The sequence below is a fragment of the Strix uralensis genome, chromosome 4, assembly GCF_047716275.1.
Source record: "Strix uralensis isolate ZFMK-TIS-50842 chromosome 4, bStrUra1, whole genome shotgun sequence".
Classification (NCBI taxonomy): domain Eukaryota; kingdom Metazoa; phylum Chordata; class Aves; order Strigiformes; family Strigidae; genus Strix; species Strix uralensis.
The window spans coordinates 103,132,438-103,157,704 of record NC_133975.1 but is presented as its reverse complement, the minus strand read 5'-3'; the positions used below and the strand labels follow the sequence as shown (position 1 = coordinate 103,157,704).

At 39.4% G+C, this 25,267-nt stretch overlaps 1 protein-coding gene across 3 annotated transcripts in view; it reads right to left on the bottom strand.

The window, feature by feature from the left end:
* Nucleotides 1-20,129: 20,129 nt before the first annotated feature.
* NUBPL (NUBP iron-sulfur cluster assembly factor, mitochondrial) overlaps nt 20,130-25,267 on the bottom strand; it is an 87,674-nt gene continuing 82,536 nt past the window's right edge. For all 3 annotated transcript variants that reach the window (XM_074868257.1, XM_074868260.1, XM_074868259.1), the window contains one exon: nt 20,130-21,008. In XM_074868257.1, the coding sequence (XP_074724358.1) occupies nt 20,946-21,008 (63 nt within the window). In that variant the 3' untranslated portion in view covers nt 20,130-20,945. The remainder of the gene's footprint in view (nt 21,009-25,267) is intronic.

Below are 25,267 nucleotides of genomic sequence, written 5' to 3'. Positions count from 1 at the left end.
ATGGTGGCCAGATAAATTAAAACTGATGGAATTTCACATCATAGCCTGTTCCTGTTATCAGACTTTAGGGCAATACCATGCCTCTCAAGACATTGAGGTAGAGAAGAAAATGTACCAGAAGTCAGGGCACTTACTGCTCTCTCAATACACAGAAAATAGCACTTCATATCCAGAACCTCTGTTTGTTTCCACAAAATTGCTAGGAAGGGAATCTCACCATGTTCTTTGGTTTTGTCCTCACTTGATTTTCCTCTGTTCTTTTTCTCCCAACTTTTCTCTATAATTTCAGCTTCTGTAGCCTCTCAATCACGGCCATCCTATCTATTCTGTCAGCATGTTTAAGGTAGTACGGAGTCACATGACGCTCCTTCACCTTCACTTGCTCAGAATTTTCTTCCCTTTTCTTCCTCTCAGAAAGTTTTCCGTAATTTTGATACTTTCTTGTTGTGAAAACTTGATCAACTCTTTTTCTTCCTTATTTTTCCTTTCCCCTCTTCTGCTTTCTTCTCCTAGGGACTCTTTGTCTCCTCTCCTTTCTGCAGAGGACACTGCCATGCAAATAATAAAGTTATTGAAACTCTCCCCTCAGACCTTCCAAACCCAGGACTGCAGACAACAGGGCTCCTCCATTTGCCTTCCATTAGCCAGGCATCCTTTCTGCCAGTCCTCAGCAGAAGTTGCTTGCTGCTGCCACACTCTTTTCTCCAGGCTGATGCTTAGATAATCTTTCTAATGATTCCTAACAGGTCACACCACTGACCACAGCACATCCAGCTGGAAAGAGGAGGACGAGCAATGCAGCTCAGCACACAGTGCTGGTCAAATTTCAAAATGTCTCTTGCATGAACTGCTGACATTGCAAAAATTGTTTCATACCAGAGTGGGCTGAAAAATTGGAATTACTCACAAAACAGCATTAAAAATCCAGTAAATCAAAACATTTCATTCTTGTTTTCACCTTTTTTTATTTGGCATTTCATTTTGTACCTACTAAAATCAGGGTTATATAATTGTATAAACTACAGCAAAAAGCAAGTACAAAAAAAAAATCAAAATTGATGTTCCCTGCACCATTCAGTTTCAATGAATAAGCATTTTTCAAAAGAAAGAGGTCTATCCAAAAGTTTCCAACCATATGTAATACTAAGCCTGTTTCTGGGGTTTCCCTAGCCTGTCGGGGATGCAGAAATCTCCATTCAAAAATGTGAAAGCAAGTGAAACGTCAGACCAATAAACTGCTAAGAGCACAATGTGCAGTCATCCATGATACCATGGACTGTGAAAGGACTATGCACTCTGCTTAGTTTTAAAATACCAAGTTCCATTCACTGCCCTGCTGAAGCCCAAATCTCAAAATGTTGCTGAGCCTCCCAGGAAGGAAAGAAATGCCCTCTTTTTTTTTTTTTTTTTTAAATGACAGACCTCATTCTACCTGACCAGAGCACAGTACCAACAATGGGTACTGCTCCATCGTCAGCAAATGAGGAACAAAATAAAGATGGGTACGAATACTGAAGAGAAGCTCCTGCAAGCTTCACTGCAGTAGAGCCCCACAAAAAGGTAAGCAAAGCTATGGGCCAATGCAATGCTGCATCTAGAGAGAGAGCTAATAATAGCGTCCATAAAAACAGAATAGACAAAAGAGAGCAAAAGTGATGATTGATGGTATAATTCAATACAACCAATGCCCTGTTCTCACCTTTCACTTCATTATTTCATATTTGTTCGCTCCTTGTTTTTTATAAAGATCTAGAGCTGGCTTTACCCAACAATAACCAAGGACCCTGGGGAGTTTGCTGTTACCCTTGAACTGCCCACTGCAGCCTGGAGAGTGAGCTGTGCTGAGAGGGAAGAGAGTGCAGAAAAGTGCCTAGAAAATACATTAATTCGGTCTTTCTAGTATGCTGAGCTTCTCTGACACCTTGGCGGGAGATACAGCTGCTTCTGTCCTCCTCCCACCTGAGGGGCTTCGAAGGATCATGACAGACTGGATCCAGTCCATTGTGCCAGTGACGCTATGAAGTACCATTCCTTTCAGTAAAGTTGGCCCACAACTTTTAATTGTGAAGGTCCTAGAAGGAATAACACACTGCCTGTAAAGTTTAAAGATAGAGGTAACATCTTGCTAGGCCAACTGGTAGAGTTGGAAAGGCTGGACAAGTTTTTGGGTTTCTTCAGTTCTACACCAGTACAGCAACATCAGTATGTTGAGTTTATATTGAAACTTCTGTTTCCAACCCAGAGGCAAAATTTGGAGTTGAGGGATTGATCATTTTTTTTCCAGCCCTCCCAGTTGATCTCCTAAAAGATACTCTCTCCACCTGCAAACTTCACATTGTTTATGTCGTTGGTCTGTCACAACTGCAACACAGTACTACCTCAAGCTGAGGCAGCCTCACAGCGCACTGCTGCTACTTACAGCTCGAGGTACCTGTATGTGCAGATTGGTGCCTGATCAAGCTGTAGGAAACTCCTTCGTTACACCCCACCGTGAATTATGGCTCATAGGGGTAGGGTGCTGTATTTTGTGTTACGGTATCGTACTCAGAGCATCACACTGTTAGCATGCCACATGAGACCATTTGCCCTAACTAAAGAATTAGAGTTTTTCTTAATTTCTTTTTCATCTTACTTTACCTGTATTTCAGTCCCACTGCTCCTAGTATAACCCTTTGAAATACAGGTTCAGAGGCCATTATGAAGCTAAAGGGAAAGGGGGGAAGGGGGCAACTAAAAGTTCTCATGGTCATTTCTACCTTGTGCTGGAAGGGAAGGGAGGCAGTGTGCAAGCCATGTAAAGCACTCCCAAATCTCAGGGCAGGTTTTAGTTCCTGGATCTCTGAGCACCTAATGGTGGTTCAGAAAGAAGAAAAAAAAAGCCTGTACATGTCAGGAGAGTTCCCTGAAAGGGAATATGACACTGAAAAATTATGTCCAATTGTGAAGCATTTTGGCACTGAAACAAGTCTGCTGGGCCAGCATATTCACACTACACAGGAGTTCCCACGTGTTCAGCATTAACTGGGCAGCTTGCTAACTAACAGTCCCCTAAGAGCAGGGGAACGTAATAGCGTATGGACTTGGCATCTAGGTTAGTCAGTGCTGAGTCAAATCTCTGGACAATTAAGTAAAGCTAAGCAGCAAGCATGAGTAGCTCACAGCACCACTTCAATTTAGAGATAACAAAGACTTATTAATTAACAGCAGTGATTACTAGAGTAAAAGAGGCTATGAACTTTTTTTTTCCCACTATAAAAGTCTGTATAAAAGTCTGCATACTGAGCTGATATTGACACTTTTCAGAAATGGAATTCCATTCTATTAGCATACAGAAATAACTTCCAAAGCGGATTATGGTTTATTAAAGGACACTGGAGTGAAGAGATGGTTCTCTCCATCACTGCTTCTCTTTCCACTGCCATTGGGAGCATCATGACCCAGTCTCATAACACCCGCTTTAGTCCCAAAGTCGTTACAGCAGTGTCTTCTTTCTCCTCGCCCTGTGCAGCTCTGGGTCACTGCTTTTAGCAGCTGTGGGGTTGTTTGAAAACACCACAGGGATATTATCCCAGATGCAACCTGTGAGGGCGCTGACGAGGGGAGCAGCACTGCTCCTCACAGGCACAGAGCAAGTGGTGCTCTGAGCTCCCAAAACAACTTTTACTCACTGATTTGATCAGTGTTTCAAATATCCATTATCTCACAATCCATTGAATAGTTACAAAATCTCCAGAAACCCTTGGGGTACTGTGACTGAGGAGTACCCAGGGGCTGGTGATATGTAACAAGTATGGCCAAAACTAGGTGCAGCAAAGCCTAATGGAAATGGAAACCAGCCGGACATTTGAAAAACTGTTGATTTCCAAGTCTGTGTGTACAGCCATTCACCCTGGGCTTTCAGCGTGGAAAGGACACCTGACATACACATGAACAGTACAGGAATCTGATGGTGAGCTTTAAGAACTGTCACTTGCTACAAGCAGCAATTTTGGGCCATACCTCTAAATTTATGTAGAAACTGACTCCCTTGGCAACTGTGATCAAGACATTTTACTTGGCCAGAAACACCAACCTTTACATGTTTAGTAGACACTAGTTATTAATGCTCATGCTGTGAATATGCTTCCTTGTGTGTCCTTCTTTTCATCTCTCCCTCTATCCTGGATGGGAATATCTCACCTCTTTGCCCTTCACCATACACAAAGGCTGTTGTTACTGAGGAGCTCTTTGTGCCAGCACTCTTTCATCAGACCAGGGAAAAAGAAAGCGAGAGGAAGTATGAATAGGAATGCATTACATATGAAGAAAAACCCAGAACAAAAAGTCAAAAAAATAAATTCACATGGATCAGTCACTTCTTCCCCTCTTAGGTTGCTTATGCACATTTGAGACAATGCCTGAATCTGAGGAGCACCGTCAAGATGAAGGATTCTAAGAGAAGGCAAAAAGCTCAGCAGAATTTATTAATATATAATCAAATTTCATTTTTTTAAATTTACAATCTTTACAAGCCCAACAGAAGCAGGGCCCAGGACTGGAGAAACAAAGGCAGCAAGCCTGCTTGTAAGTATTTTCAATTTAAAAAAAAAAGTTAAATTACATGGACAAAAAAGAAAAAAAGATAGACACCGAGGTTGTATGTAAGCCATGTAAAGTAACTTCTAGGTCTCAGAGTAGGTTTTACTTCCTGGATCTCTGAACACCAGATGCCAGTCTAGCAACTTGGACTAAGAGATGCTATAGGCATGGGAAGATTGTAGCACTGTTAACTGGAGGAAGGGATAAGAAGGTAGGAAGGAGGGGAGAACAGAGGCTAGAGGGAAAGAGGAGAAATAGAAATTAACATGTGAAGACTTGGTTTTATTCAGTCACCACTTATTCATGAAATGCTATTTATTCAGAAGGTTCCCAACCAGATGATCTGGTGTCTTCCACATCAGAGGTACAGCTTATTTCAGTCTCAGTGTTACATGCAGTGATGCACTCGGTACCAAAGAGCAGAAATAAGAGCAATTAGGTTATTGCATAGAGTCCTCACTAGCCATTTCATTCAAGTGTCATTAGGAAGTGAGATGCGGCCCTGAGAATCACCACCCATCCAGCATCCTGGCCCTGCCTGGTACTCCTGCAGCACCCACACCCACCCATGAGCACAGGTCTGGGCCTCCGACAAAAGTAAATGAACAGCGTGCAGTAAGGGGTGGTATGCCAGGAGGGCAATTTTCTGTGTTTGTCTGATGTCAGAGGGGATGAGGATGTTTGCATCCAGCAGAGTCCCTTGTTTTTTCACTCTGGTCCATCTAATTCAGGAGACAGGTGAGCTCCTTCGAAGAGTCGTTCTGCCTGAGATCTTCATTCACTTAATACTGAGAGTTTGTCACACTGCAGCCACTGTCTGTTTGCTGCCACAAGATTTCCTTTCATTGATTAGTCCTATTTACAACCTTATTCATCCAGTGGCCACAGCAGCTGTACTAAAATAGGGCCACAGAAAGCTAAACCCTTCTTTTGGCACCTAAGCAATAATTTAACAGCAATAGGGTTTTGCCCTGTATCTCCACAACCCACAGTTTTGCCAATTTCCATAACTTCATTAAAATACTCGTAATTTTTTTCCCCTTATACTGCAGCTCTGGCATTTTATTATGCTAATTTCCACTAACACAAAATAGTAAGGTTCTACTCTCCACAGTTGCAGAAACCTGTGAATACAGTGTCAAATAGAGTCTCAGAAACCCCAGGCACATAAAAAGGTTTTTTTGTTTGGTTGGTTGGTTGATTGGCTGTTTTTTTAGTTCTCCCTAAGCAGATCATGAGTTTTATAGAGCCTAATGGTTCGCAAATTCAGTTTTGGCAGTACTGAACTTGGGATCACTCTGAGTCAATATTAGTTCTTGATTTTCTGTTCTCACCTTCATTTTTGTTTGCCTGGAACTGGAGGTCACATCAAGAAATAAAAAAGACGTGTTCTAAAATATTAACTTTTCTGAGACTGTGTACTGACTTTATTTTAGCCACTCCGACCTCTTTCTCCCCTGGAAATAAAGCCAGAAAAGGCCAGTGATGACGGAATTCTCTCTTTATAGCATCAGCTGGTGCCAGCTCAAGTCTGTGAGGGCTATTTGAAAGCTGCCACAGGGGAGGAACCTTCTGGTGTCTGAAGTCATCTAGTTTCAAGTTGGATAAAACAGTGTTTTGCACTTCTCTGCCATTTCTCACTTCTTGCTTAGCTTTAATTGTCCCAACTTGTGCACACACACCAAGCACTCACATGGTTGGCTCCTTTATCAATCACTGAGATCCCTATTTTGATAAGGATCCCTCTGCAATGCTGTTTAAAGCAGTAGGTCAGAGAAGAGACTTCAGGATTTGAAATTTTCCATTAATTCACATTGTGCAGAAAAATCAATACTCAGCAAATGTCCAGATGCCCTGACAGACCATATACAGACTGTGCCAGCTTGATAATTATAATTTCTTTAGTGGGTATGCCATGCATATAAGGAGGTATATATATCATGCATAAAAGCATATTGGAAACAGAGAGATTATAACTAGCTCATCGAAGCTCCAAGCCACAAGGAAGTAACCTTGAAACACAAATCTAAGTAGTAAAAACGTAAGCTCTAACTAACCACATCTCAGTATGGAAAAAGAAAAAATAATCAGTAACAGCCATCAGAAAAAATTTGGATGACTGGACTGTTGCAGGCTAAAGCCATCATTCTAACGCAAAATCATAAAGCAAAACTGAGTACTGGTTTTGCTTCTTTAAATTATTCAGTCAATGATGACCTTCCAGGGTTGGGTTCCCTGTTCAGCATTTCACTGTCTCATTGTATTGAAAAGATGTTTTCCTTGACCATTGCAGTCTCCCCTTTTGTGCACTACCTGGTATGTTGATAGAAAATACAGATATCTACAACAGATACAAAGAGGGGGAAAAAAAAAAATCTAACTCAAATTATTTCCTCACTTCTCTAAAAAGAAAAAAAAAATCTCAAACATAAATTCTTAATGTTTTTACAAACAGTAATCATTTATTAAACAGCATCTGCTTATTAATAAATTACAAGGCAACTAGATGTAAAGTCACTTTCAATGTGTTGTTGAAGGTGTTTATGTTAATAAGCAGAAGCAGAAGCATTTTTAGATGTTTGTTTGCATGGGGAAAATATTAGAATAAGGTCATGCCAAGCAATTCTGAAATAGAAGTGATGGATAGTCACCTATTGTTCTTAAAGAATATCTGGCAGTATTTGTTCATATGCATTCAGGATGACCTTTCCTTTTTAAAAGTGATTTCCACACACCATTTTCCAAATGCTTGGTAGCCCCCTATTCTATAAAAATGCATTTCAATCCTTACATCAATCATATCCAGACAGCTGAATTGATATAAGTAATACCATTTTAATAGAAAAAGTATTTTAATTGTTCTATGAAAGCAATATTAAATCACAAACTTTTTTCTTCTTTTACTATCTCTGGCATAGCAGAGTTATGGTGGTAAGGAGAAAGAAAAGTGCTCCCATCTAAAGGAATAGGAAAATCAAAAAATTTTAAAAATGCCTTAATTTGGTTATTTTAGCATAAAAGCTGAAGAAGGTATCTCTTATATTACAGCTCTTTTGGAAGTACATTTTGTTCCTCAAAACAAACTCAGGGTTACCAAAGCGGAGGTGAGGGACAGCAGGAACTTCCACTGCAGGTGGGTGCAGGCAGTAACACCAGCAATGTCTAAGTGCAGGCATTTAGCACAGATGTTTAACAGCAGGTCTATATGCAAAGTAAATATGAAAGCATACAGGTTTTAGGTGAAGTATTATTAGGCACAATACATAAATAAATGTACCAAGTATTGTGTCCTTATATAAAGGTTGCTACAGAAATGCCTTATTGTTTTAGGTATGCTGAAATTATAGGCACAGAGGAATCTGGACTGAAGAAGCTTCCAAATAGTTTTGGGAGTGCGGTTTGCATCCCTTCCTAGAGACAGGTTTACACCTCTTCACAGGCATTCAGTTAGTTCAGGCCTGTTTGTTTCCTGGAGCAGGGATTCTTCTGTATGCCAAATTTGAGTACGTGGGTATTTTCTGTAGAAATATTATGCCTTCTAGGTATGCCAGCAACAAGTATTCAGGATGCAACTGAAAATGGTATCTTTGTACAAACTGTATTTAAGGTAGTTGTATCAGGGACTGAGATTAAAAAAAATACACAGCAGGAATGGAGTTAACATTACAAAATTGGGCTAAAGCCCAAATTTCCTCCTCCTGGTGACAGCTACCTAATCCAAGCTGTGATCTATGCCATCCCCTTGTATTTTGTTTTAGCAATATAACAGAGCGGATTTCTCAGATGACATATCTACCAAGTTTCCTTGACTCTGCTGTTAACATTTGTGACAAATCTATTTGTTTTGTAGATCTCAGGGGAAGACTCCAGGGGCATCTGATCAAGCCATCTCAAAACTAGACAAAGAAACCCAGAGGTTGCAAGGCAAATCTCTTCTTCAGTACATACTGCAGTACTTGACCTAGCCACACCAACTGTGCTGTAAAATGGGGGTAAAACTGGTCTCTTTTTTGAAATTCCGATATTAGCATAAGCTGAATGAAAATAATGTTGCTATAAATGTAAATTGCAGCATATCCTGAAATATAAATTGTATGCTTTAGAAGAGAACATTACCAAAACACAGTCACAATCAATTAGTTGGATTTAGAATCAATTATATGTGGTATATATCCTATCATTATATATTCAGCAAAAGATCTGAAGCAGTTGCACACCTATTTATATTTTTCAAAGCCTTCCAAATTCACGCACATAATAGGAACTGCAGAAATAATTTTAACAATGACCCAGTATACAACATGTTAAAATTTGGAATAAAAACCTTACAAAATAAGCTTCAATTCATTCCAATTTGAAAATCAAAGCCTTAATATTACCAATTCCATTTTCAAAAGGCAAAGAAAAATGTATATATATTTTAGCAGAATAAATAAATGTCTTGAAAAAACCTAACATATTGTATGGGTTGGCATTAAATATGAAATGATCAAGGAACATAAGATAAAGCCAAGAAAAAAGGGTATTTTCTGGTGAAGAACTAAATTAATGGAATCTACCTCAAATGGCTATACTGCTTGGATTGGTGCATTCTGAAAGTCTTCACCCGAATGTTGCTGCTGGCTCCAAAACCTCCTGCTATTTAGAACTTATACCTAAGACCTACCTCAATGTTCTCTATTGAACAACTGAGTCATTTAAAGAAAGCAGAAAAAGGTAAGAAACAGGGAGGTTCGGGGTTTCTTCTAAAATAATAAAAGAAAAAAAAAGTCAATGAAAAGAAAGTCACTGACTTTTGGTGGGGGAAAATTTTTATGAAAAGAAGTGCTCATTTTTCTTGTATCTGTGTCTCTGTGGATGCAGTTTACATGTTTCATGTGGTTAGTCGCAAGGAAACAGTTCAGCAAATTTCTAACAAATATAATCTGATTTTTTAATCCTATTCCCATCAAAGATAATTAGATTATCAGAGCTATGTTTCATTTTTTTACAGCCACTTAAAGAAACAACCTTGTTGATGGAGCACAAGGACTAGGCAATGGTAGTCATCCTACCGCAAAATTGTTTGTGCAGAGCTGCTAAAGAGGTTAGCACCATGACTTTAACCTGATGTTAAAAAGGTGACTCTACATGACACAACAGCTAAACATATTTGAGATCTGTAAGGTCTTCATAATGCAGAATGAATCTTAGGGGTAAAAAATCTGGCCCCAAGCCACTTTCTTTTAGATTAGTAAAAGCTGTTATTTCATCCCCAAACAAAATAGCAAGATTAAAGTTATGAGAAGACTCATCCCCTTGTTCTGAGAATTTATGGCAGGAAGGGTGATTCTCACAGTCATAAGAAAATAACGTGATGTTTCTCTTTGGAAGAGAGAACCTAGGTCAAATTTCTAAATTGGAGAATTAGTGCCTTAGTTACACATATGAGAGCTTCCCTATGCAACCACAACTCTCCCCCTTCTGCTCTCCCTCCTCCTTGTCTCCTAGTGAAAACCACACTTCTCCAGGACATTTTTCATTAAACAAAACCTGAAGTTAGTTTGCAAACACACACAGACTCTGTGCACCTCTAATGTCTGTATTTCCATGCAGTCCCAGGACTTGCCTGTTGCATGCAGAGCTTTGGCCCTTGATGAAACTGTCACCACCTTCCCCTTCCAACGGTGTGGCACCCAAGCAGATCACACCTGACATACACCTCTCTCACAAATCCCAAGGAACAGGCAGGCAGTGCTGGGCAGGGTGTAAAAGCAATCTGTAACACCTGGATTTGATTTATAGCCTACAGAGATTTAACAGGTGAAATCCATTAGGAAGCAGCAGGCTGTGCCCTGATCTTGGGCTCTAGGAGATGAGCCTCGCTCAGCCTGTCACTGAGCCCCAGGGCTGGTAGCCCATTCCTGCAGGCTACTCTGTCTCACAAGGGGTCACTTGGTTGAGAAAATCTCCCACACCAAGAAAGGGGGCTGATTCTCCCCTTTCCAGAGGGAGTTAGTGTTTTGAGATCCTGTAATGCAAGGAAGACTGTTGCTCCTGGGTGTATATTACAAACACCAACATATACGCAGTGTTTTGCAGCCCAAATGAGTGTCCCTGTAGCAGGACTATCAGAATCACTGCACTGGACTGCAATGAGCCAGCACGTTGCTGGGGGCCCAGAGCAGAGCAGCACACCGCCACACGTGCTTTGCAGGAAGCAGGGTAAGTCAACAGCACCACACAACTGAAATAGCAGCATTGGTACCACAGCAAATGGCACCATTAGGCTGAAATCTGGATCAGTTTGTAGAGTAAGTGTCCCCCACAAAGAGATGCTAGTCTGCAGATGATTGCTAACTGCTAGAAATACTGCATCTAACCCTCTGAAAGCAGTGTGATTTTCTGCTGTTGTCAGATCACTTGACATTGCTTACACCCAAACAACAGCTGAAGAAAACATAATGACAAACACTGGTAATGAGCAGTTAATACAAGCTCCAGGATGAATTAGCTTTGACAGTATTTCTGCTCTTGTGGAATTGCTGCTTTACAAGAGTATCTTCCAGAGTAGCTCGTTAAAAGAGCATGAATGCTCAAAACTCCCTTGGGGGAAGCAAGGCTTGAAGTGAGACAGGCAGAAGTTTCCTGGAAGAGACAATGAATCAGTGCAAGTTCTGCAATGCATGCTTCCCCCATGCATTAGCAGAGCTGTGCGCCTCAGACTGGAGATCAGTCAACCTGCCAAATTAAAGTCTTAGATGTCTTGTGGGACAAAATCCCTGGAGGTCAACATTCAAGGGTTGAATCAAATTGTTTGTGTACAGTCATACCAATAAATTGATCTTAATCAAAATGCAATAATCCTCTTGAAGAGTAAGGCATTCATTGCTAGGAAACTTCACTGCTGCCAGTCTTGTCAAGCTGTTAACTGGCCTCCCACAGACAGACAGTGATCTGGTTCTCCACAACACATCACAGGAGTGAAATGAATTCTTTTGTACAACTAGGGATTAGAAGTCATCATATTTCTAATTTGCAGAGAGATCACTATTCTTAGAGCTTGGCTTTGAGATGCAGGCAACTTCTAATCTTCTCTGTGTTACAATGCAAACAACAAACCATCCTCTTTGCATTTTAACTTGACCACGTCTTCTCCATAGATGCCAGGCTCTATTATTTCATATCTTAGTGGCACTAAGCCAGAGAGCAGAGGTTATAGAAAATATGCATTTCATATGCCTCATCAGAAACCATAAAACTGAACTGTAAACAGTTTTCTGAGTTTTGTTTCTTAGTTGAACACATTAAACTGCCACTTTTAAAAAAACCCCAGCTTTTTAAAGATTACGAATAACACTTTCAAAAAAACTTGGAGAACAATAGAACCATTAGTTAGAAATGTCTTCACATTTTGCTCTAAGTATTGCTTGACAAGCACACATTAAGATAATAAAGGTTTTTTCAAAACACACAATTATTTAAACAGAAAACAACCTTCTATCCCTTCTCCTATTTTTGTAGTTGAGACCCAGTGGAAATCAGGAGAGTTACTGCATGCAATGCATGAAAGCAAAATTGGGCATTTTCATAACATATATATGGGAGAAATAATTATCTATTTTACAAAGTAATGTAGTAAGTAATATTACTAAAATCATCAGTGATCAGTGTGTTAAAAGGCAACCAGAGTACGACGATTCAAAAAATATCAGGACATAGTCAACATAGTTGAAGACTAATATGTCACACAGATACTGATGAAATGGGCACAGAAAGCCCAGTTATCTTTTAAGATTACAATAACATAAATAGTAAAAATACAGTTTATCAAAGCCATGTGACTTAAAACTGTTAATCTACAATGCTACAAAAGAGGGGTCTTCCTTGAAGGCTAGAAAAACAGTAGAGAAGTTCTAGCTTTCCTTCAAGTCTCCTTCCTTACTAGCTTCATGTTCAAACTGACATGTTCGAACTATTTCCTCATACCATTTTATTGATCCTCAATTATCTCTGTGTCCCAACAAGCCCAAATAAGTCCTTCACAGCAAACAGGAGAGTGGACAGCTCTGGCACACTCTCCCAGTGCCTATGCAGAGCTCTTCCCAAAGCGGTGGAGTTACAAGGGTAAGGTGTTTGCTAGAGGGTCATTCTTGGTGCAGGATTTTATCTTGTGAATGGTAACACTTTAGAATTACAGGGCCACACATTGCCTACAAGTAACACAGCATTACTCAAATGGAAAGTAAATCAAAGCAATCCTCACAGCCCATAACAACTGCCAGGTGCAATTTTAAGAACATGGTTCCCAAGTATTACACAGAGCAACTGTCCTTCTACAAACAGAATCCCAGCCACTAACTAATAGTGACCAGTGCCAGCCGCGGCAGGGACATTGTACAGTCTGATAAGAAGCACTGATACACTACGGAGTAAATAGATCTCTGTCTTCCTGGAGAGAGTAGATCACAATGTGAAGAATAAACATTTTGGTGAGTCACTTCCCGTGTTAGGGACATGCAAACGTACAGTCTAAAGGTTCAATGCTGACACAGTTTAGGGTGTGACTTTTCTCAAAAGCAAATCACAGAAAGAGTTTGGAGTTCATCGAGGAGGCAAAAACATCTGTGGCACTGTTTGAATGCTGCTGGCTCCTGCAGTGTCAGCGCATGCACATGCTGCATCAGAAATCTGGGTTCAACAGGTATGTTTTCATGATCCTTCACTGTGACAATTAATTCATGCGCTTCTCAGATGTCCTTTGCATTTTATCTGCCACAGTTCATTACTGTTCCCATGCCAACGAAGATAAGGTTAAATAAAGACATTCATACACAAAAAAATCCCAGACTTCGTGTTGCTTGTCTGTTTGTATTCTCAAGACACGATTAATGCTTGGTTAGAATAATTTCAATCTGACTATCCAAAATTATGTCCAATTGGTATCTTATATTACGGTGACTACAGTTCCTGAAAACTAAACAGAAAACACAGAACAATGTCATCATTCATCATTTTGTTTTGAAGAAAATTATATGATCTTCAAAGCATGAAATTCCATCTAGGAGCCCCTGCACATAAATCTTTGATCAACCAATAGTAGTAAAGTGCTGGAGAAGGAAACGTGAAACACTTTGTATAGAAAGAAATGACTGGAATAAGATGAAACTTCAGGTTACTGTATGTTAAGCTCTGGTACAGTAACCCAGTAGGGTATTCAAAATGAGTCCTTGGTTATTGGTATCACCCAAGTGTCAGGAAAAGTACTTTACAGTGATATCTTGCTATTGTATTCAACTTCAGCTCCTGTGGTAAAGACAGCTAAAATGCTAACTTTAATAAAAAAACACCCTGGGATGACATGCTCTCTGACATAACACTGACTGACCAAGAATTGAGGAGTCCAGTTTCTCAAGTAACATTCTGTGGCAACTGTTTTCAACTATTAGTTTGTAAATATGTTTTTTAATAGCTTCCCTTACATGCAGAAATTGTGTCATAAATGAGGACTCCTGGTGACCTGCAGAGATCTGATGATTCTGTCCTGCCACCTTTCTGAAGCACCAGGATCATGTCCCCGGGGTGCCAAGCATCCCAGGTCACATACTCCCCAGCTACACATCTTTGGCAGAAGTAGGACAGATACATTCTCAATGTTCCTTCTGACAGTATGAATGTTTTATTTCCTTTCATATGCCAGTCACATTTACAAACTAATAAGATATCCCCTGCTTTGCCCTGACCCATGTGCCTTCACTAAAAATGTAATTCTGCTTGTATTTTTGCTGTGCCAAACAAATTCCTATTGCTTCCTGGCATGAGGTCACTCCAGGCGAACACTGGCACGTCATCCCTCTTCCCTCCTGTCACCTGCTACTGCAGATTCACATATAGGATTCTGTACACAGGCACTGATGGTGAATAATACTTGTCTGAGTCATATTCTTTGTGAAAATGGCAGACCTTTTCAGCTAGTGGAAAGCAATCCAAATTGTCCAAATGTCTATATTACTACTGCTTTCTTAAAAACCATACTTAAAAGTGTAAAAATAGGAATATTTTAAATAAATTACTCTAGTGTGCACTGTTTTCAATGTTCATGAGCTACAAGCTCTTAATAATTAAAAGGCATTTTATCAGAAGTTTCATTTTGTATTAGTGAAGATATATTTCCCATCAGGGCAACAAAACCAACAACATTCACCAAGACACTGATTACAATTTCCTGTATTAACCCAACAGGGAAAAAGGCATCAAGCAGCCCTGTCATTTCTTTCTCTAGAGGAATAACTTTCTAGATATGTTACCAATAGTCAAGGAAAACTGCTTTAGAAAAAGGGTTTTATTTACACTGCAGAGATATCAAGCTGAAAGTGAAGCAGCAGTCTGTGTTAATAAGAAATGCATTTGTAAAACATGCATTTATACAAACGTGCAAACAAGCAACAGATTCACAGGCTTCCTAAAAGCTTAGGATATTAAGGCATTACAAAAGAGATGCCAGTAGAGCTGGCACTCACGAATAAATGTGGGTTTATTAGACTAAGTTTTCAAAGCCTAGATGCTTATGAGGCACATTTTCCCAGCCTTTTAACACTTGTTTTAAAAAGTAACTCTCCAAAATAGCCATTAGGTCCTATTATAGTGCAGGGAGGAAGTGGGGAGTGTGAACCTAAATCCTCTGACTCCATCTGAAATGTAATTAATTAGAGGCCTCAAGGTATCACAGACAAAAGCCCATTTATACATGGAAATTCCTCCTCTGAAGAGAGACATGTAGAAACTTCCTGATTCAGCAGATAAAACAACACATAAACTCACCCTGGCCTGTCTGACCAGACTACAGACAGATCTCACGCCATCCTCAAAATGCTTATTGCGGAGCAGGAAAGTGCTCAGGCTCCTGAACTTTTATTCATTTTAACAGTTTCCCTTAATGAGATGTAAAAATATTTGCAACATTTACACGCTGGATGAACACTCCAAAATTAAATCTACAGAATATGGGTTTGGCTTAGTAAGACAGTTTCTCACCCAGCCAAACTGGGCTTTAAAAATACATTATAGTATTCCTTAAATATTAATTTGGAAAAAAAAAAAATCCCTGAAAGTAAAAAGGAAAAGTACTCATAAGTACCATTAAAAAGTCATTATAAATAAACTAACACTTTTCAGAAGAAGTAACCAGAAGTTTATATTCTTAAAATAGACCTTGTTTAGTAACAGGAAGCATACATGGGGGAGGCAAGTGTGGGGAGTCTCCTGTCTCTCTCTCATAGAAAAGAGAAAACCTCTGGACCACAGGAAATAACAGAAGTTTTAGAAAATCCCAGTGGTATGAGTGAAAACACTTCGAATAATCTGTAAGCCCTCAAAACAGTGTTAAAGGACAACAGATGTTCTTTCCCCCCACTAGCTTGTTTGAAGACTCATGTACTCCATAGAAGTCATTTATTTGCATTGATTAAAGTGGGTGTTCAGATCCAGACTCATACAAATGCCTGTCCTCTTCTTGCTGGGAAAAAAAAAAAAAAAAAGCCTCCCTGAATATGTGAAGATAATGGAAAAATACAGACCTCTGAATACACCTGTTCTTCAGACTTAATATCTTTATAATGTAAAACAGAGCCCGCAAAAAAAGATAAGTCTTAAATTTAGGCTGAAAACTACTTTTGGAAGGAATTTTTTATTTTGCTGTGTTTCTGTGATATGTGGCTGACATACCAGTGCCTTGGCTGATATGCTGCCAAAATAAAATATAATTGTTATAACTCCTGCCATTAAAAGTCAATTCTGAAATTAAATCAGCAATTCAGATTCATCCTATTGTCAAGCGTCCTTAAGCAGAAGCCTTTTCCCCTAACCATCTCCGCTAGGAAGCATTCCTGGTACATAAAAATGACAACACAATATAGGCCCAGATGTGGCCATGAGAAACTAAAATGACACTCGGGTATCAAAATCCAAAAGCAGAACCCCAGAGCCTTTTCTCAAGTCTGTAAGCAGCTACAGTGACAGACATTATTGTAAGGATTGATAATTTGATTCACAAACTCATTCGGTAAAAATCATCAATAAGACTGGGAGCAAGGATCAAAGTCCAGCCCAAGATATTAGGCTAAAAAATATTTAGCTGTGATTAGGACTATGTTCCTTATTTCTTCCACAAGCACTACAGCAATAGAGGAAGTGATGAACACTCCTTGATGGTCCTTAGTAAAGACTAAGCCAGGTGGCTGAGGACCCCTCCTAAGTTTAGGAGCTATGGATTTGAATTCTCTCAGCCAAAGCCAGGCATAGAACAAGTTTCTTGCACCTTGGGCAAGTACTGCAAGAAAAGTAAGCGTGGAGATCCTACCCCCACTAATGATACCTGGAAGGACAGAAGCAGAGCCTGAAACTTGGGGACTCAGGTACGGAGCTCATGTGCCAGTCTTGGAGTTGGGGATGCTCTGACAGAAGCTTTACACAGCTAAATTGAAGTACCAAAAACCCCTTTATATTGTCACACAGCACCTCTGGTGCCTTAGCCTTTGCAATCAGTTCTGTAGCCTGCAGAGCCTCTCACAACTCTTTAATCTTTCACCTAAGCAACAGAAGAGTTCCTTTCCTGCTGCTCTTCTGCTGTTTTTCTCCCACATATGTTCTTGAACCTGCAAGCCGAATGTTATGGCAGGGTCTCTGGGAACCTGGAGATCTTCCCACTAGCATGTTTCACCCCTTCTTTACTCCCTTTTTTCCCCACCTTGACTACAGTCTTTGGTTTACATTAGGGGCCCCAGTAACAGCCTGAACAAAGTTTACCAACAAACCAGTATGCCGCACCTGCCTCGGATCAAAGCCTGCTCTAATCGGCACTAACAGCACCACAAGCAGAAAAAACCCAACAGGGAGTTTGAGTAGGTGAAAACCATATACTTACCAAGGGAAAGATATTATGGGGGGATTCACCTGGTGCATTGGATGTAAGTGAGTCCAAGTGACTCGAAGTGAGTTCAGAATTACCAAGTTTTTTTGTTAATATACTGTAGATGACCTGCTTCTGCCATTTTTTCCTCTGCATCAGTGTTATTTCAACACCATGATCACCAATCAGAACAACTAAAATGGCAGGTAGTCTAAGCTCAAATTGAATTAGTAGAGGTAAACTGATTTGCAAACTACTTTTCTCTCATAACTTCAAATAACAATTAGAAATTATTTTGTTGTGTGAAATGTAACACCTGAGGGATTGCATAAACCACAGTCTCGAAGGCTAAACAGTTCACAATGACTTGAACACAGCAGTAAAAATTTTATAGCAAAATACTTCCCTGACACAAACAATTCTATATCCTCTTTCAGCTTCAGTATCATCAAAACTGAAACTTCTGAGAGCCATGAAATGTGTTAAGACGCAGCCCATATGGCTCCTCACCCAAGAAACAACAGCAGTTATCTGCAAACAACAACTGTGGTCACTATACAAAGGCTCGTGTTGTGAAAGTGAAAATAACTCTGACAGTGATGCAAGGTGATCTTGGGAATCTTGCTCTTAACCTACCCAGGAGATAACCTGGGATGGATATTCGCCTCTGTCCCCACTCCTGCCTGCTTGGCCCCATGCCTCCCCAGCCTTACTCTTTCTTTCTCTTCCTCTTTGGGATTTTGCAGCATGTAACTGCAGCTTACAGCACTACAAACATTAATAATTCTGTAGTGGTAACCCACGACCACAGTAATTTTGCAGTAAGTCTCCATTGCTCCTGAGCAAAGAGCATCTACCCATACAGCTCAGGAAAGCCAGGTCCTATTGTTAGGATTAGCATTTTTAGATAAAATGCACTAGTACACTAGGAAATATCACAGAGATGAAAGTAAAATATTGGAGTGGAAAAGAACAAACAACACTATGTGTCAAGTCTATAATCTATATTCACAAACGATGGTTAAATGCCACTGTCTCCTGCTCAACCTCTGACTGATCCAACCACCACCACCCCCAATCCAATAACTTACATGAGGGATTTTATGAACTACAATGTCAAATCTAGTATGTTGACTAGAATTCATTAATATGTATTTAACAGTGTACAGTATAATAAAAAAAGAAAATGAGTATGTGTTTTATAACATTAAGTAGCAATAACACTGTGTCAATGCCCTTCAGTTTCTTTGCAGGAGGAAGGCTGGGAAACATACTTTTTTACTCATGAGAATGAGGAAAGTAAATGAAAGAGGTTCTCAATTTAAATTTGGTTCGACCACTGGCTATCCTTAAATGCAGAAATGTCCTACCTACTCTGTACAATTTTTTTAAAAAAAATTTTTAATGACAATTTTTAATCAATAAATCAGGTTTCACCTACTACATTGTGCAATCCTTCCACAAAAGTATTAATTAAATATGAATTTTCAGATTGGCTAAGAAGCTACATATAAGCTATCATGATAACCAGTTTCTTGATAAAGGCATTCGAAATAGTTCTGCAGGTAAAATATTCAACAGAGCAAAACTGCAATACTTAGTTAAAAGGGGGGGAAAAAAAGCAAAAAGGAGTAAAAATATAAGAAAATTTCATCCCTCAACTAACCCAAGAAATAATGAGAAAGAAAAGAAATGGAAAACAAACAATCTTAAATCTGCATACTGATTGTTCACCCAGTCTCAACATGAACTGGGTGTCAGAGACACTCTTTTTTAACAGAATGAAAATAATAAATACCAAAGTTCAGAAAGTATCACAGTTGTTTGATAAAAAACAGTCAGAAATCCCAGTTTTTCCACTGAAATGTATGATTATACTATGCCAAAACAACCACAGGATTACTTACAGACATACATATCAACAATTACAATATGTAAAGCAGAAGTGAATAAATCGTATGTGTAGAGATAAAACTCAATTAAAAAACCCAAGTTATCAACAAAATATGAAAGGGCAGAACACTAAGCCAGCTTTAACTTTTGTAAAATATATTAGACGACTGAAAGGAAGTGAATATTTGTGTCAATTCTATAGGCCTATGATAATATGCTTCTGAAAAAGCTGAATACTGGTATGAGATCTCATGGGGGAGGGTGTGGGCAGGGAGATTCAGAGACTGACTTGAAGCAAAAAATCAATAGTTTTGGACTATATAATTTACATGTTTACAAAATAACCTAAGATTGAAATTCAGCCCATAATTTGTGTCTAGCCTTCCCATGTAAATTCTTGGTACATATTACTTAAATATTCTTAATGTAAATGTATACCAACTTTTTATGTTGTATCAGTTCAATAAGAAAAAACAACTACATCCAAAATTATGAACATTATTTGGACTACCAGGAAATTCTTGGTCCCACAGAGGTCAACAGCAGAACTCCCTAGTATGGTTAAATTCCCAGTACGGTACAGTTAAGATGTATGTTTAAGATACCCATACTTGATTATGTAAATGAAAAAGCCTAAATGTCAACTCTAACATCTAACTGTAAATGGAAACTCATTGCCTGAAGGCATATTATTCCACTTCCACACACCAACACAAAAATAAAGATTGCAGAAATGTAAGGTAATGAAAAAACAAACCAGAAGGCCACACAGTTTGAAGACCAAATTTTTCTTTACTTCACAAATTCACCTTTATATTCAAATTCCAAGTTGCTCCACTGTAATAGGAATATGCAATGATAAATTTAATTTATCTTGATCATTTGCATCCCCTGGCAGACTGAGCTCAGGCACAACATCTGATTTTCAGTGAAGACCTTGGTTACCTAGTCTTCTGTCTGGGTCCATTACAATGAAAAGGACTCAAGAAATAAGCCTCAGGATCATGTAATCCATTCTCCACTAAACTGTGAATTGCCTCATGATCGAACATTATCCAATAATGAATGAATTTGCTCATGATCCATCACAAGAACTCTTCAGAGTATATGTGGAATTTTTTTAATTTTCTTTGAAGATGAACACAAAAGTACTGCAGTTACATAACTAAATTTGCTTCTTAAAATTTGCAGAACTTAAGGTCAACTTGGTAGTTAACCAAGTAAAAAGCTGAACCAAAACTGACAGAAATGTCATTTTTTAAGTAGGACTTATGCCTTGGCATCCCTCTCATCATTCTGCTTGGCTGGAGTGGCTGTTTTTAATTCTTGACCTTAAAACAGTACATATGTGAAAAACATACTTCATCCCTTCTTGCTTGATGATGTTACAATCCAGCAGTTAAATACTGTCTATCATCTTTTGCATACTTCAATCCATTTGTACATGGCCAATGATTTGAAAAACTGAGTATCACAATTAACTCCTAAAAAAACTTCTTAGATATGGCATCCACATAATTAGGTAGGACTCTTCTGCATTGGTCGCACCAAAAGATCACTTTTTTGGTAAGTTTCAGTGATAAACACTTCAAGCAGGAGGTACTGGCAGTCGTCTTACTATTTCCATAGCTATCTTTAGATAGGCTTTAGCCTGTAAAAACAGAAACATATATTTAGCACCTTTTGTTTTCTATAAAAAGGAATATTTTACATCTTGTTAGGTGTCTTTTCTGTCACACACCTACAAAGAAAAACAGAAATGTTACAATAAATGGGTTCAATTTAGCCAGTTTTGCATTCAAGAAAAATGATGCATTAATACATAAAATAATGTACAAGGATTATTTAAAATATTGGGGGGTGTGTGTAAAATTTAACTTTGGTATTATTCTGAGAATAGAACTTGACTGAACAATTTGTCTTAAACAGCAAACAGAATCAATATTCTTCTGGAGGAGAAGTGTTGAGAAGGAGGAGACTCTTTAGTCCCACAGGTACTATTAATTATAAACTTTCCTCACCCTGAAGATTTGAGATGCACCGTGCACAGGATTGAGATAGAGAATCAGAGAAAACAATGACATTCCAGAAAAATTTTTTGAGATAATTCATTACAGACTAGACTACAGTATTTCCTATACAGACATTAAAAATTAAAGTATTTTCAAAAAAAAGACATCTTTCCAAAAGACTGAAGTGGGTATTGGAAAGAACTAATTCTGCAACACCAGAATCCATAGAGCAAAATCTCCCTCTCACACCAACCTGCGGCATCTGGTCAGATACCGTCAGCTGGAGGGCAGAAGAGCACAGAACTGTAAGACTATTGGGAGCGACCCAAATAAGCATACTACTTTTAACATCTCTAAAAACATGACACAGCTAGGACCACAATCAGTCTAACATCAAGTATTCATTAATTTAATGTTGAGACGTGTATAAAGTCAGAACAAACCACAAAATGAAACCAAGTAATTCCTGCACCAAGCTCAGTAACTTGTAGTCGAAATGGAACATGGCTTTTAGAAAGGTCTCCAATCCTGATATAAAGATTTTCAACTAAAAGAGTATCTTTGTGCATGTATATATATATCTTGTACGTTGTTCCAGAGGTTGATTACTTCCACTGTTAAAAATGTACACCTTATCTATAATCTGAATTTGTCATGCTTCAATTTCCAGCTGGTACATCATGTTCCGTGTTTGTCTAGTATAACAGAAAACTCCCCTGCTATTCAGCTTGCTTCTACTTTGTTAGACTGTAACCAAGCTATTTCTTCATCTTCTTATGTAAGTCTGCATATGGAGCCTACATTGACAACCTTCCCTGTTTTACTTGAAGAAATCACCACAATATTCCCTACGGCACCAATCTCTCCTGCCTCCTGCAGCACTCTCAGATAGCTCTAACCTTGAGTTAGACCTCGCATCCCTGATGAGCCTTTAAAATAGCAAACAAACTAACAAATGCCTGATGCCACAGGAGCAGGAAGAGAAGATCTGTCTCTCCCTTGGGCCACTAGCACCAACCAACCGTCACTAGTCTGAACCAGGTTTCATTACTCTGCCTTTTGCAGGGTCAGGCAACCCTAACAGGTCTCCTCTGTTCTAGGGCTCGTTCCTGGCCTGTCAGGTTTTCTTTTCTGGTGCTCTCAGCCTCAGTGTCTCACAGTATCAGTGCTCACATCACCTTAAAACTAAAGTCACATAATTTTCTGAGTTTGTAAGGAATGCAGGCGGCAAGCTAGGACTGTTTTCTCCCACATGCACGACTTTGTGGCAAGAACTACAGAACTGAAGTCACAAGCATGAAATTCAAACTTCTCCTATGGGTATAACTGCAGTGCAGTTGGGTAGCACAGCTGTGCCACTATGCAACACCCACCACATATGGCCATTAATTCCCTGGGTGGTCTAGCTACTCCCCAGCTAGCCTCCTGCCCAGATGAGATAATGGACCAACTTGAAATAAGGTGATTGACTGAAGTCAAGCTGCCTTTGCAGTTATGTATTTGACTAACTGGTGTAGGAGTGCTCCAGGTGGGCATTTTGGACTATGTTGAAGAGTCCCACAGGCAGCTCCCACTTTGCACAGACTAATTAATGTGTTTTAATGAGTCAATTAACAACCTGCATGGAAAATCTGGCCCCTTCTAGAGACTGCCCGGGCTATTGCTGCTCCAGAGCTGACCAAATTGTACACAGAATGATAAACAGACTGTAGAAATTGTTCCTGCAGGTGCCAAAATAGTAACATAGGACAGTGGTTTTGTACATAGCTAAGACAGGAGATGTTCTGTACATAAACCAAGATAATCAGCAGCACCAGATCATGCGTATGCTGCAATAGTCATATAGGACCATGGACTAGCTGCATTGTTAAAACTGAGCTAAACAGCAGTTCAGGGAGTCTCGTTTGATCCAGCCAAAGACACCACTGGCAAGGGTCCTTGGAACACAGACTTCCATAACCACCCAGACAGCAACCAGATATCCAGCTTGGGAGACTTGATGGTTTGTCTAAGTGTTACCTTATGTCAACATCCCAATAAACTAGATTTTTTTTCCCCAAAAAGCACTGTTAATGAGTGTCTGGGCAACAATTGCACAGTGTACACTGACTCATTTGCCAAGTAGCTTATCTGTTGCTTCCTAACAGGAGGTTCCTGGTGCAACAATTTGTAGCAAGTGTGCTAGTATTACCTAGGTCTAGTGCTACCAGCAATCTGATTTACCTGCTAAGCATCCTTTTTTTGTTTCTCTAGACCACTACTTTACATGTTGAACAGACCAGTATCTCATGCATTTCCTTACAGAACTCTACCAGTAACCTGTCATTGACAAAATCAACTGTTTCGACCCTTAGATTCCTATCTTTGAAGAAATCATGCAGCCATAAGTGAGGACCTATCAATCAACATATGTGAAAGGTCTAAATGGAATCTCAGTGACTGCCAATATGCTTTTCATTACATAAAAACAACCCAACATGTATTGAATGGTTTCTCTTACTCATGATCTTTTCAGTGTGGCATCTGTAGACAGACAGCACAGCTCAGTTCAGCTGTTTATTCCATCATTACTGAGCAAAAGAAGATGGGTTGCAGCTGAAAAATGGAAAGGATTTTTTACTTCCTTTTTGGGTGGAAAGCCAGAGGAGAAAAAGAAAAGGATGAGTTCCTATTCATCACTCACAACCATTTTCATTTTAATAGGATAAAAGTGAACTTTACAGATCAGTTTTTCCCTTTATGGTTTGGAAGCTCTAAAGAAATGGTTTATAGACTGTCTTTCTGAAAGCATTTTTTTGCAGATGGACAACTTTATATTTAACAGTAACATACCAGTTAGCTGGAAGCCAAACATTCTCCCTGCTTTGATGAAGAAGTGCACAGAAAGACAGAATGCCCTTAAAAACAGACCAGACTCGTTCATTACGAACGCTGCCTAGATGGGGTCTGAAAGCAGCACTGGGGAGAGCAGAGGTAGAGGTGAAAGGTGACATTCAGAGAGTCGAAAGAGCTGGATAATGGCCACGTTAGAGACTGTTTACCTCTCCAACACTGGTACAAACACTGCCAGAAGAGCACAGCATTCTTTAAATCACAAACCTCCTTAGGACTTAGAGGGCACGGTAGATGATGAAGTGACTAATGACAGCATAGATTGTGGAGTAGGAAACGGTGAACTTGTAATGAAGTTCATCAGGAAAAGGACTGAAAAGTCCTACTTAGCCTAAATAATCAGAACATCCTCATTCATTACTCTGTCATAGGATAATAAACACAGGGTAGATTTAAACTGCAAGTCTTTTTATTAGCTCATCTAATTAAGCCCTATAGTAATCCTAGAGAAATGCCAGCCTTTCAGTTACGGGATTTCATTCTCCCTAAAAATCTTAACCATGACGGAAGTGTGCATCACTGCTAGGATGATTACTGCAAACTGACTGCAGGTCACAGCTGAGTCTGCCCTGTTCTCATGGATTGTATTGGCTTGACCTGCTAGCTTGCCTTTCACTGAAGTGCAGACCTTAGCCTGCAAACAGCTCACTGCAGTGGCTTCCAGTGTCTAGTGCAATGGCCACACAAATACAGAATGCAATGTACTCATCAACAAAGTCAAAACAGGTAGGAACTGATAGCACATTCACCTTCACCCTAACCACTGCATACAAACAACTTCAGATCCAGCAACTCAGAAAAAGCACACTGATCCCATCACTTGGTTGTGGGCCAAGTACACTACAGACTGTAAATCACAGAATAGAATGGTTTAGGTTGGAAAGGATCTTAAAGATCATCTAGTTCCAATGCCCCTGTCATGTACATATCATCATACCTGTCTCCTAAATTTTTATTTGGGCCTTTAAAAAAAGAGAGACCTGATTTTCAGCAGTACTGAAAGCTT